General features: G+C 35.8%; 2 protein-coding genes across 2 annotated transcripts in view; one reads left to right on the forward strand and one right to left on the reverse strand.

The window, feature by feature from the left end:
* The first annotated feature begins 206 nt into the window (after positions 1-206).
* LOC136041103 (zinc finger MYM-type protein 1-like) lies at positions 207-1,073 on the forward strand. Its single transcript, XM_065725658.1, has one exon. The coding sequence runs from the start codon at positions 207-209 to the stop codon at positions 1,071-1,073; it is 867 nt and encodes a 288-aa protein (XP_065581730.1).
* A 1,570-nt stretch (positions 1,074-2,643) lies between these two features.
* LOC136041050 (acyl-CoA Delta-9 desaturase-like) overlaps positions 2,644-14,966 on the reverse strand; it is a 50,965-nt gene continuing 38,642 nt past the window's right edge. Inside the window, exons 4-6 of the mRNA XM_065725588.1 lie at positions 13,701-13,906; positions 9,740-9,925; positions 2,644-3,064 (exon numbers count right to left, since the gene is read on the reverse strand). Coding sequence (XP_065581660.1) covers positions 2,812-3,064; positions 9,740-9,925; positions 13,701-13,906 — 645 coding nt within the window. The 3' untranslated portion in view covers positions 2,644-2,811. The remainder of the gene's footprint in view (positions 3,065-9,739; positions 9,926-13,700; positions 13,907-14,966) is intronic.

Consider the following 14,966-nt stretch of genomic DNA (forward strand, 5'->3'; position numbering starts at 1 on the left):
AACGCGAAAAGGAAATACTAGAGAATAGACAGTACGTAAAAGCTCTACTAAAACCTACAGAATTACTTGCATGGCAAGGTTTTGCGTTTCGTGGCCATGATGAAGGGAAGTCTAGTATCAATCAAGGGAATTTCGTAGAGACAGTTCTTTGAACAGAAATCAATCTGGACATGATGAAAAACTCTCGTAAGGCCTATGGCCATTAGATGTCACACGAGTACCAAAACGACTGCATTGAGGTCATAGGAAATGAAATCAAAAGTTCTATTGTGAAAGAAGTTAGAGAAGCAAAATATTCTGCCGTTCTTGCTGGCGAGACAAAAGTCCTCTCGAAAAAAGAACAACTCGCAATCTTAGTGCGCTATGTTCATGACCTGAAAATCAAAGAAAGGGCCATAGGTTGCTACCACATGCCCAAGGTTGACGCTGAGAGTTTGGCTGACTTCATTTACAACGAAATAAAGGGTACCGGCCTTAACTGGTCAAAGTGTGTTGGACAGTGCTATGACGAGGCCAGTGTAATGAAAGGACACTTTTCAGGAGTACAGGCCCCTCTCCAGGAAAAAGCACCACAAGTGGTGTACACACACTGTCATTCCCATAGACTTAACATTGTCATTGGTGATTGTATGCAGAAAATACAAAGAATTTCATCAGTATTTTCAGTTTTTCAAACAGTTTACAGTTTCGTCTCCAACAGCAACACTCGATACCATTTGTTCCTCAAAGCCCAGAAAACTGCCAAAGTGCCTGTGCTAACGCTTGAAAGGACAGTAGTGACGCGTTGGTCTTACTGGTATAGATCAGTAGCTAAGATCCTTGGTAGAAATGACTGCATACTCGCAGTTCTGTCAGTAGTTCAAGAATCTTCTGACAGGGAGGCAGCAATAGAAGCTACGAGCCTTAAGAACCAGTTAGAGTCGTTTCCCTTCATATCCAGTTTCCATTTCATTCACGAAGTTCTTGCACTGATAAACCCTCTTTCTGAACAACTACAGGCAGCAGATCTGGTCATCTCAGAAGCTTGCACTTTAATCAGTGCAAAAAAAAAGCGAACAGCGAAAAATGCGTGATGACAAGTATTTTTTGTGTCCTATACGGCAAGTCTAAAGAGAAGGCCATTAATGTTGGAGCTGATCTGTCGGAAACAAGTGCTCTCTCTTCAGCAATACCTGCTAAATCAAAATGAGTTCAGAAGATATCCAGAAGACTAAGAGACTACTTAACGACAACAACAATTGGAAAGCACAACATTGACTCCGAAAGCACAACGGAAGACAAAATAAGGAGAGTTTTACAAGGTTTTGGACAGAGTGTTAAATGAGTTTGACGAATTTTTTTCTACTAGTTGCCACTGCTAGAACCCACACGTTGCCTTAACCTCAAATCCAAAGATTTTATAGACTCGGGTTTACTTCGCGATATACTTCGATCAGGCGGGAATCGATACTATGCAGCTGAAGTGTCAAGCTTTAATAGCTCGTGCATTTTTGTTGCAGCTTCCAAGGAAACCGGCAAACGCTTTAGGTGTCTTTGAAAGCCTCAGAGGATTGAAAGAAGCTTATTCTGAACTTCCTAAGGTCAAATGGGTAGTCCTCACACCCCCACTCACAACATGCTCAAATGAACGTTTTTTCTCTGTGTTGACGTTTGTGAAGGACTAATTCCGGACAACGATGGAAACCGAGCGACTCTCGCATTTGCTGGTTATATTCTCTGAGAAAGCTGCAGTGAAGGAGCTCGATTTTGAGAAGTTTGTCAACGACTTCGCAAAAGGGAAGCAAAGGAGATATTCATTGCTGAAGTAACTGTACGCAAGTTTCTGATTTATACAGTTAATATTCTATTTTAGTACTGTTTTTGGTCCCTAAAAAAGCTGCAAAATGCAAACCCCAAAGGTATTACAGTACCTAACGGCATCTTTGAAAATCTTAAAATCTGTAAGGCTGGATGGGGGCCCGAAATCGATGTTTGGCCCCCCTAAGGTTTTCTGAAATGGCGCCACTGACTGATACCCAATAATCTGTATTAGCAAAAGCTTCTGCTGATTACCAAGGGTAAATTGGAGCAGCACTTATTTAAAAAATCGCCATATAAGGTTTTCAAGCCACAAACTATTTCCCCTTTTTGGAAGCTTTTAGTACGATTTGGTTCCTAAATTCCTTTGAAATTAATCATCAGTTGATATGTTCAAAAGCATTTGCTTATACATAATGTGCTAATACTCATTGCATTGCGTTTGTAGTTTTTTTTTTTTTTTTTTTTAGATAACATTCGGTTCAGCTGAATAACGTTCAAGCGTATAATCGTATAATCGACCAATCAGAATAAAGATGTAAAATTTCTTAGGCATAACTTTTTGAATTTCGAAAACTTGAGAGCTTAAAAATACAGATTTCCTATCTGTATGGCGAATCCAGCAAACATAGTAAGACACAATATTAGCACAAAATACTTGGGAAAAAATAAGTGTTTGCACAAACTTTTCAAGTCGATTTTTTGGTCCGGTCAAAAACTAAACCTCTAACCTTCTTCATTTGTTTAATTCACTTTTCTTATCCCAATAATATTTGACAGATTTAAAATCATATAAATATGTAAGAATGCAATTTACCTAGAACATATTCATACAAAACAAAGATGTTGCACCAATTTTGTTTATTCGCAACATTTATTTATTATTATAATTTAAGGAAAAACTTGACATGAATAGCATATAAATAAATTAACATCACTGAACATATCCGAATCGTATATAGCCCCATTTTTGTGCCAAAGTAAATATATCATGGCAACACTGTTATAATCATTTTATTTTACTAGCACCTCAGAGCCATCTCCAGTTCTTTTAGATCTTTTTAAAACATTTTCATCCGATACTGTCTTTTTATCATATACCTGTCCAAAGAAGGAGAAGAAATCAATAAATAGTGTCGTTAGATTGGTTCTTTTCCCTCCAAGTTCGGCTGTTCTGTAGTCTTGGGGAAATGTATGATGGAAGTTATGCCAACCTTCTCCCATTGCGAGAATAGCAACAAGCTTGTTTTCCGCTGGTGCAATATATCTATAATAAAAATTTCTGAATATAAAACAGAGACTGGAAACTGGAAAATAAATCGCTGAGAACTAAACAGGGTCTTTGAAAAAAATAAATAAGAACATCAAAATAATAAAAGTTTCATAGAAAAAAAAACACCTCAGAGAATACCACCTCACACCGACACAGAGGCATAAATCTGCGATGCTTTCTTGTCTATCTTTATCTTCAAGGCGTTAGAATTTTAAGCTCCTTGCGAGTAGGAAGGACTCACTTCCCAAAAATGAAAGAAAGCCACAAAGAATCTAAGATCATATTTGGCTGGCCACGATTAAATATCATTTTGGAGTATTTAATAAAGGTGATATTTGAATAGAGGGTATAACTAGGGAAGGCAATGTACAAGGCTCGGTAAAATATACGGTAAGAATAGAAAACTAAACATACCCCCCCCCCTCTAGCACTAGTTATAATAGTTTTTGTGGGTGTGGATGCAATGGGCTTTTGTTGCCACAGACTCGAATCAGTTTGATAAGTCCATCTATAATTATTATAAAGTAAGTGTTATGTGACAGTTAGGCTTGACCCGTAACTTCCAGGGTTTCTAGGTACCGCTTCATCAGCCCATTAAGGCCGCTAACAGTTGTTAAGGGTTCCCACCCCTAGTGGTTTCCCGCTCTTTCTAGTAGTGTTTTTTCTTGCATAGTCATTTTCTTTTGTCTAATGATGTTTAGTTATTTAAAAGAACAGATATTTCTGACTTTTATTACAATGTTTTCAAAAATTTCAGAAATAATACATAAAATCAATGCAAAGGCCACACAAACGTTCGGTTCAGAATAGAGTTAGAGTTGGTGTTCTCTTTTTATGGAGATAGTCTGCAAGGAGGAATTTATGTACCCACTATCTTCCCGATAAGATTATTTAACTAGATTAAAGAGATGAGACAGATTATTATATAATCGAGCCATGTTCATTTAAAGTATCATATTTAAGTGATCATAACCTGTATCATAGATCGAGAGGCTTAAGGGATAGGTGGGATTCCCCCCTTCTCCCTGCAATATTTTTGATGAGTCGGTAAAGTCATGACAGAAAAGCAGCGTAACTGTGCCGGTTTCATTCAGTTTCATTTCATTCAGTTTCATTTCATTCAGTTTCATTATTAGAAATTCACATTGTGATCATAAGATGAATCAAAGAAGACGGAAATAATGACATGACAACTATTGAAATGTTAAACTGCCAAAACCTTGTGTTCACTCCGTAAATGCCGCGACATTACCGACTCAATTTCAAAATTTGTGAAAAAGATGAATTTGCTAACTAATGATGGGATAGCAGAAGTAGATGATATTACTGACAAAGTATTTACAATTTTCTCCTAAATTGTACCAAAAATACCTTTCTACTAAATTATTAAATAAAAAAATCAAGTTGTTTTTAACTGAAAGTAAGGAGCGACATTAAAACTTTAAACGAACAGAAATTACTCCGAATATGAAAGGGGCTCTTCCTCCTCAACGCCCCGCTCATTTGGCTAAAGTTTGACTCTTTCTCTTAAATCTACTTTTTAAAACAGTAAAAAACTTTAGCGTAAATAGCGGAGCGTTGAGAAGGGAAAGCCCCTTTCATATACGGAGTAATTTCTGTACGGTTTAAGTTTTAATGTCTCTCCTTACTTTTAGTTAAAAACAACTTGTTTTTTTTTATATTTAATTTCTGAACATTTTTGAATTGATGCCATGTTTTTGATTTTGGCTCTCCGCACATAAATAATTAAAATGAAATTTGCATTTTAATTTTTTTGGCTAAATGGTTTTCTTATAGTTTTAATTGGAAGATTTTGAGAAAAAAGAAGCGGGGGAGGAGGCCTAGCTGCCCTCTAGTTTTTTGATTACTTAAAAAGGCAACTAGAACTATTAAATTTTTTACGAACATTTTCATTAGTAAAAAATATACATAACTTACAAATTAACTTACGTAACGAACTTCTATATTCGTATGTTTTTATTAAATATATGAGGAGGTTCACCCCTCGTCAATACCTCACTCTTTATACAAAAGCTTAAATTTTTTCCCAGTTCCTTAAGAATGACCCCTGAATCACAAAGGTCGTAGAAAAAATAGTTGAAATTACTAAAAATACTTCAGCGTTAAGAGCGAGGTATTACGAGGAGATGAACCCCTACTATGCGTAATAATTTCTGTTCGTTTTAATTTTTAATGCTGCTCCTTACTTTCAGTTGAAAAAACTTCATATTTATTTTTCATAGTTTTTTTAAATAATGCTAGAAAATTCTGCGCCCCCTTCATTGAAATTATCTTCCCCCATGACAAATTCCTCCACGGAAAGATCCTCCCACGTAACCCCCTCGTAAGCTTCTCCCCCAACCAAAAAAATCCCCCTGAAAACGTCTGCCCAATAACCATTCCTATATGTAAACACTGGTCAAAGTTTGTAACTTGCAGCGTGCTCCCACGGGGATTGTGGGGGAGTAAGTTGTCCCCAAAGACATAGTTATTGGGTATTCGACTATGGTGAATAAAATGGCTATCTCAGAATTTTGATTCAGTGACTTTGGGGAAAAACGAGCGTGGGAGGGGGCCTAGGTGCCCTCCAATTTTTCGGTCACTTAAAAAGGGCACTAGAACTTTTAATTTCCGTTAGAAAGAGCCCTTTCGCGCCATTCTAGGATCACTGAATCGATATGGTCACCTTGTCTTCTGGCAAAAAATGCGAAATTCCACATTTTTGTAGATAGTCTATTTTCTAAAATAAGGCAAATTTTCTCAGGCTCGTAACTTTTGATAGGTAAGACTAAACTTGATGAAACTTATATATTTGAAATCAACATTTAAAATTCGGTTCTTTTGTTGTAACTATTGGTATAAAAATTCTATTTTTTAGAGTTTCGGTTAGTATTGAGTCGGGTCACTCCTTGCTACAGTTCGTTACCACGAACTGTTTGATGCTAAAAACATTGAAGCTCTCCACTAAATTGTACTAAAATTGTACCATTATTTAAAGAGGGGGATCCAAAAGATTTTACTAACTAAAAACGGTTTCACTACTTTCAACTTTTTCAAGAGTGATGGAGAAATTAATATTTATGAGAGTGGATAGCTTTTTTTCTAGTAAAAATGGATTTTATTTAAAAAAGAATCAGTTTTGTTTTCGTAGAGGTTATTCTGCAGAGGATGCTATCCACTTCCTTACTACAACAGTAAATGATTACCTTGATAATAAATTTAAAGTTGGTTCAGTGTTTCTAGATGTATCAAAGGTGTTTGATACTTGTGACCATTGGACCTTATTGAAGAAACTAGAAAATAGAGGCATTTACGGGGATGCGCTGCGACTTTTGACTTCTTATCTTAAAGATCAAGTCCTTTTTTTGTGAAATTGGAGGTCCATCAATAGATCATAAAGTAAGACGTGGAGTCCCACAGTGGTCCCCCATGGGACCACTCTTGTTTGCTATACTATGTAAATGACCTATACTTGGCATTTGGTGGGCTGTATATTGAAGTTGGAAGGTCCCAAAGATAACGGGACCCTAATCAAGCTATATTGCTGTTTGCAGGTGATATATGTCTTACGGTGGCAGCAAGAACAGAGATTGAATTACTAACTATCACAAGAGATAGTATGTCAAGGATAGACATACTATCGCCTTAAACTGAAGGTTAATGACCTAAAGCTGAATTATAAAAAATCTCAATGGGTAATTTTGGTACTGAAAATGATATTCTTTTGAAAAATGAGCCAATAATCAATAAGGGAATTAAAATTTTACACAATCACCAGGGGACAAGATTACCCACTAGACCAAAAAAGAGTTGCTTCAATATTAGCTTACAAGAGGATTATTTCGCAACAGAATAATTAACTAATTTTCAATTTTCTTAATTTTTCCCCAGTTGCTCTTTGATACTCATTGAAGTAACTCAAATAGCTGCTTTTCCCTAAGTGGATAAGTAGCGACAATTGTATTTATTATTATTGGTGGTGGTTTTTATTTGTTTTTAGATTAGTTTTCATTTAATTTTTATCTTGTGCTGAGGACGCCTTGTTTGGATACAGGCAAAACATCCGCGTTGTTTTAGTCTTTCCTCTCTACTGGCCGTCGTCTCGTTTGAAGTTTTCTTTTTGTAGAGTTTTATCTCTCTTTGTTGTTTATTGTAATTTTTTCGCCAGATTATTATCCTTGGTTAAAGGAATTAAATGTCAGATCTTATTGTATTGAGCGTGTACTGTCTGTGAAATACATTGGAGTAATATTAGATGAGACTCTCAGTTTCTTAAAGAACATAGAATGTATATCATCTAAAATTGCTCGGAATGTAGGATTTCTGAGGAAGTTGAAATATTTTTTCCCAGTTAATATACTTAGCTTGACATATTTTTCTATTGTCCACCCTTATTTGATTTATTTTTTTTCGGTGGGGCCATCTACTTTTCAAACACATTTGAAGCCATTATGCACTCTCCAAAGTTTGGCAATTCGGGTTCTTATTAGTGGTGAAAATAATCAGTTAGAGATAGTTATAAAAAATTTTTTATATTTTACCAGTTTCAGGTATTTTTAATTTTTATAAGGCTCTGCTTATGTTTGATATATTGCACAAAAATGCACCTGAATGTTTGATTGGTGTGTTTGAGAGAAATCAGCCTGAACACGAGACGAGGAATTCGCCTGCAATTACATAACCAATTCTTTTTTTTAGGCAGAGGAATAACTTGAAAATGGTGAAAATGTCTGATTAGTATCGTTTGCGATTTTATAGACATGAACTTTTTGAACTCCAAAACGTTTTTTTTTTATTTCCACATGAGCATGGCTCCATGTGGCTATGACATAAACTTTATTTAAAATTAAAAAATCATTTAAAATAAAATGAACACACACGGACGTATATACAGGATATTTAATTACAGAAATACAGCGTTCATGTTTAATGATGTTGCTTTCAAAGAATATTTGCGCGGGGGGGGGGGGGTATTGAAAAAAGGCCAGAATTCTGATTATTATATCTGCGTTGTGAGTATCAAGTCGTTTCTGCGTAAGCCGGTGTATTAACAATAATCGGATAATTCAATGCACTTTTAAGAGACTTTTGGACACTTAGGACTTTAATGCTTAGAGAAAGTTTCAAGATTGTTAACATTTAAGTTATATTACTTAATATTTGAATATTCCGTTTCTACAAAAATTTAATTTGGAAACGTTCCGCAAAGACAGGCCTATATGCTCGTATATTACCATCTATGTTTTCATAAAAGTCGACTCTAGCTAGTATAAAATTGTTTGGTATAAATATTCTTATTAATTCAAAATATGGATTAAAATTCATATTTTTGATATACACTTAAACTGTAATGCATATGTGACGGCTCTGATTATAATAAAATCTTAATAACAAAATAGCTATATTGTTCATATAGTAAATGCTTACTAATCTTATAATACCGTAATAATAACATATAATATAATCCTTATAATAACATGTATTAAAAATTGAAGCTTTCCATTAGAAAAGCCAATGCAAAATAAAATATTTTTGTAAGGTTTATTTCTCTCACATATTTTTGCCCACTATGTATCCCTGTCACTGGCCTAATCTGGTTCAACATCCAAATTTACTACCTTACCATATCCCTATACAACCGTTCACCACTATAAATTAAAGAGGTACATAAAAAAGGATAGCTAACATTAGGCTGGACCTCAAACATACTTAAGAAACATACTCAGGCCCTCGAGAGTGCCCAGCAGTGCCCAGTGTTTGTCTTCAGCATTCACTTAAGAAAAAAACTTGAGGACCATCTCAAATTTCTAAAGTTGCCAGTTCTTAGAGATAAGAGTAAAAGGGGTGATTAATTGTCCACACCGTCTCATTCTGGATTAGACTTTATGAGCAGACCGTCGCGATGAAAACATCAACTCATTCAAAGCAGGTAGATGCAGCAAAGCAAGCTCAAAGCAAGAAAATTTAAAATTGGGGGCACATCTTGGGACCACATCCAAACATAACAAATCCAGCAGCCAACAAATCCAAGCAGCCAGCAGGATTTCTACTATCCCTTTTTTTCCCTTTTTTTTCTCCCTTTCTTTTTTTAGAAAGGTTTCTATCTCTTTCTCTGGCTAGAAAATGCGATGAAAGCTAATTCTTGATAATATATTCAAAATAGTCGATCTGGCTGTCGTTGAGAATAAACATCAGTCTAGCAATAATGAATCCACACCAAGCCCATATCCAGGGGGTGAGGGGGCTTGGATCCACCGAAATGTTTGCCGACTAACAATGTTTGTCCGACTGTAACAAAAATGAATATAAGCGAATTTTGATAAATTTTAAAACTTTTTTGTTCTCCCACCCCCTCCCCCCCCCACAGAAAAATCCTGGATACAACCCTGGTCCACACTGTAATTCCCAATCACCCAACCACCCCAGTCACCAAGTCTCCACAGGCAACAGAAGGCATTATGGCTGGTAATACAAAAATGAAATATACAGTAAATATTTAACCAAAACAAAATCATAGTTGTCTCATAACTACTTATTAAATAAACAAACTAATTAAAATAAATAATATAGTAAAGTAAAACCTAAGCTTTGTTATGCTAACTGGATGGAGTAAAAACCAATTATAATAAAGTTGTTTAAATAGAAAAGCTAAGCGAAATAAAAACTTACTTATCGTAAGGTTTATTTCCCCACATATGAGCAAAGGAGTTGACCATCCACGTGACATTGAGAGTAAATACCAGTCTAGCAATTGCGGGTCCAAAATATGCTACCCAGTAAGACTCATCCCAGCAGATTGGGGGTATTACAGTTGGTAAAATGAAGCAGAAAAAAATCGCCAAAGGCTTGTAATATCTAGAAGAAAAAAAAATTGCTAAAAATTCTATTAACTATTCCTGTATGTTTGGGTGCATTGTGGTATTTTTGTAGGGATGGTAGATAGATTTTTCCTAGGGTTTTGTGCAAGTGGCAAATTCTAATAAAACATCAAGAATGAAACTTTCAGGGTTGGATCTAGAGACTAAAAGTATATGCTGGGAAGGTATTTTGAAGTACCTACCTCCACTCCTTCTCTCTTTGAGGGCACGGACCTTTGATGAACTTTAAAAATCTTTATTTTATAAGAGTGAAACCTTGCACAACGGATGTCAAACTTAAATGAAGTTCAAGATAAGTATTTTCAGCTTCACAACTTTGCTCAATCCCAATTTGTGAGGTTCCAAAGATCTGCAAACTTAATTCCTAAATTAAAAATGAGCTAATAGCTCATATGGCACTTGTGACGAGGTCGGAAGAACCAAGAGCTCATATGGCATGAGCTCTGCCAAAATTCTAAGAATATATAGATTGACTTAAAAGGAAAATCAGAGGCTTAATGCCGGTCGGGATTTAAAATAAGAGCTCTGAGACACGAGGTCCTTCTAAATATCAAAATTCATTCAGATCCGATCACCCACTAAGTTAATAATACCTCATTTTTTCTAATCTTTCCTCTCCCTTCAGCCCCCCAGATGGTTGAATCGGGGAAAACGACTTTATTAAGTCAATTTGTACAGGTCCCTGACACGCCTACAAATTTTCATGGTCCTAGCACGTCGAGAAGCACCGAACTCGCCAATTATGTCAATTACGTGTCTAGAACTTGTGCTTATTCTTCCCATCAATATTTATCCCGATCTCTTAACTCCGAGTGTTTTCCAAGATTTCCGGTTTCCAAGATTTCTGTTTTCCCCCTCCAACCCCCATGTTCCCGGATCCGATTCGAATTGAAATGGAGCATCTGAGACATTAGATCTTTCTATATATCAAGTTTCATTAAGATCCGGTCGCCTATTCGTAAGATAAAGATAAATAAATTTTCACGTTTCTAAGATTCCCGGTTTCCCCTTCCAACTCCCACCAGAGTCACCGGATATGGTAGGGATTTAAAACAAAAGCTCTGAAGCACAAGATCTTTCTAAATATCAAATTCCGTTAATATCTGATCTCCTGTTCGTGATTTACAAATAACTCATTTTTTCTAATTTTTCCGAATTGCCTCCCCCCCAACTCCCCCAAAGAGAGCAGATCCGGTCCGGTTATGTGATTCACGTATCTTAGACTTGGTGCTTATTCTTCCCGCCAAGTTTCATACTGATCTCTTCACTCTAGGCGTTTTCTAAGATTTCCAGTCCCCCAACTCCCCCCAATGACACTGGATCCAGTGGGGATTTAAAATAGGAGATCTGAGTTACGAGGTACCTCTAAATATGGAACTTCATTAAGATTTGATCACTCATTCGTAAGTTAGAAATACCTCACTTTTTCTAATTTTTCAGAATTAACCCTCCCCCAGCCCCCTAAAGAGAGTGGATCCGTTCCGATTATGTCAATAACGTAACTAGGACTTATGCTTATTTTTCGAACCAAGTTTTATCCCGATCCCTCCGCTCTAAGCGTTTTCCAAGATTTTAGATTTCCCCCTCCAACTCCCCCAGTGTCACCGGATCCGGTCGGGATTTAAAATAAGAGCTTTGAAAACACGATATCCTTCTAAACATCAAATTTCATTACGATCCAATCACCCGGTCGTAACTTAAAATACCTATTTTTTTTATTTTCCCGAATTAACCGACCCACTACTCCCCCCTCCCCCAGATGTTAGAATCAGTGAAACGACTATTTCCAAATTAATCTGGTCTTATCCCTGATACATCTGCCAAATATCATCGTCCTAGCTTATCTGGAAGTGCCTAAACTAGGAAAACCGGGACAGACAGACCGTCAGAACTTGCGATCGCTATATGTCACTTGGTAAATACCAAGTGCCGTAAAAACCATTAATATGGCATAAAATTCTACTCAAATAATAGAAATTGCACTTTAAAAACCAGGAAACAAAGAAAATGAAAACAAAGGTAAAGTATTATTTTGCCAAAACTCCAATAAGTATAGACTCGTCAAGTAGGCAAGTTTCGACATGGAAATCAGAAGATGCTAACATAGTAGCTTGGCAATACCTTCCCGGAGTATGTTTTTGGCCCTGAATTCATTAATGAAAGTTTATTTTCCTAACCTAACCACTTTCCAAGATAGCAAAAGGTAGCTTGTCTAGAATTTGTCTAGAATTGTCTAGAATTTTCCACCTGCTTTTTTGTTCCTATTTCAGACCCTGCGGTAGCTGAGATTGAACTAATTTTCAACCGGAGTTAGTCTTTTATAAGTGTAATCGTTACCGACAACACTGTTTCAAATATTCATCACATAAGTCAAGTTTTTAAATATTTATTGGTTAAAACATAAGGAGCGAAGGACCTACCCCCTAAATTTTGTACTTGGTTACAACATCGTAATTCCTCCTCCCTCTGATAAGGCAAATTTTTCATGAAGCTAAACCCTGACTGAGGATTTTTGTTGAGGGAAGAGATGGATTCCTTAAAACCGTAAAAAAAGGAAGAAAAAAGATACAGCGTTAGACATTACAGTCCCTACCAGGAGAACCAGTGACACCAAGACTCGTACCCCTGTCCTCGTGGACAAGAGTTTTCAAGTCTGGTGTGCCAGCCAATTGGCTTAGCAGATGAAGCTAAAAGCGTTAAACCATGGGGCTTAATAAAAAAGTTGTAAGAAATTGTGGAGAAACCACAGAATATATAATATTTCAGGGACCTAGTAGCCTACTTTCCTCTGAATGGAAACCAATTTTGTAATTACAACATCTATTGTTTCTGCTTAGCCTATAACCCAAGCCTGGACTCAGGATCTTAGTGTCACGGAAGGGAGTCCAAAAATAGCAATAGCCTATATCAACTATTTATGCAATTAAAAACAAGCTTAAAATAAACAACTTGTTATTACTATACTATATTACTGTACTATATACTGTTATTACTATACTATATATTACCTGTTATTACTATATTACTTGTTATTACACTAATATGAGTAAAAACTTTCGCTTTAAACGTTTCGAAAGAAGATTAGCAGGAGTATTTTCTATACAGTAGCTAGTCAAAGAGTAACACTAACTAACAATAACAAATTACTAACATGACAGGTGCAGAGCTAGTATCAAAGTTAGTGAATATCACTAATCATAGTAGTAAGATTAGTAGCGGTAATAAGCTTGTAAAGGTTTCGTGCTGATTCTGTTCTCAAAACGGTTCCTTATTAATTATTAAGCAATTTATTAAGTATATTTTAACAATTTCTAAAATTAATGATTTTTAATTGTGTATTAAAAGTGTAATGATTTATAAATTATTTATTAATCTACAAATTACCGAGCCTCTGCCAAAAGTGAAATTCAAAATTCTCAGACCTTATCATAGTTCCATTGGAAGTTATGACATGGTCTGCGAAACTTGAATATTATTTAAATATCGTTTAGATTGCCTATATTTGCATTTCAACGATTTGTCCCTCCTTCGGGGAAGTTCAAAACGCTTTCAGTTGAGGACAACCACAGTGTGTTTATCAAGATGGAAAAATCATAGCATATTTTCTTCAGGGATTTCCAGTGACCTTGAAGCCAAAACTGGTACCCAAAATTTTAATTCAGGGAGTGGGGACTACATATATGGAAATAATTGATGATAAATGTTTTTACAATTAGAAAACAATCTTCAAATACATAAGCTATAGTCCTTACTGTTTTTGAAAACGTACAACTGGATCAGCTAGTAAGTCTGAATAATCTAGTTTCTTTCCTTTTGCTATGACATCTGGATGCTTTTTTGTTAGAAGCCAGCCAACGTGACTGAAGAAAAGACCACGAGTGGAATTGTGAGGGTCGGCATTCGATTCTGCAAACTTGTGATGAACTCGGTGATCTCTTGCCCATTCATAGATGTCATTCTAAAAAAATAAATGAAAATGAATAAATGATAAAAAATGAAAACAAATGAAATAAATAACATACACATTCAGAAAATCGTACTTTTCTTAAAAGGATAAATTAGTTGGAAAATAAAGGAAAGCGTACAATCTTTGTGATTTCGCGAGGAGTTACGAACTCAGAGACTCACTGTACAAGCCAGGACCTAGCTCGTGTTTTTTTTTTTTCACAAGTAAAGGGCAGGGGATTGCAGTAAAAGATGCTCACGGTTTGTCTCCAATATGTTAAAACTGGGTACGATTACACAAACTTGTGTTTGATAGACAAAGCTGAGACAAAGCTTAAGGAGCTTATGTCATGTTTTACAAACGAACCTTAAAACACTGCCAGACACTTTTTTCTAACAATTACACACTTGTGCCAAAAATTCACACACTTAGAAATACCGCATTTATGATACATTGGATCAAAATGGAGAGGAGATTCACCCCCTACCCTACCTCAACTACGCATGATGTATATTTAAGAAATTGGGGAGATAGCTCCCATTTTTATAAAAACGGTAGTTTTTAACTAAAAACGCAGAAAACTTTAGAATTGTATAATTAAAACTAATGAAAATTTTAAAAATGTAGAATTTGTTTTTTGAAATCGAAGCATTGGGATACTAGAAACTTGATGGTAAAGAGAATGGTGGGTCCGGGGTTAAAACATCTCTAACATTTAAGGCAGTCCTATTTTACTCGGTAAAATAAATTCACCTAAACCAGTTTGTATTTCAATAAAGAAGCATCACTGCAGAAAATAAAACTTTAGTGTAAAAAGCTGAGGGTGGAATGGGGAAGAAGCCCCCTTGAATGTAAGAAATATTACAAGATAAATTGAATCGCTAGAAACATGTTTTTTTTTTTGCAAATGAAAGCAAAGACAGAAGTAAGAGCAGTGACAGAATTGTGGATCTGACAAAGCCCATAGGGGGTATTCCCGAAGCTGCTAGTCTCTCAAGGCGTTATTAATCACACCTGGGTCTTGGGTTTAATTTATCGCACATGTAAAGGTAAAGTACACCTACTTAATAGA

The sequence above is a fragment of the Artemia franciscana genome, chromosome 21 (genome assembly GCF_032884065.1).
Source record: "Artemia franciscana chromosome 21, ASM3288406v1, whole genome shotgun sequence".
In the NCBI taxonomy this organism is placed as follows: Eukaryota; Metazoa; Arthropoda; class Branchiopoda; order Anostraca; family Artemiidae; genus Artemia; species Artemia franciscana.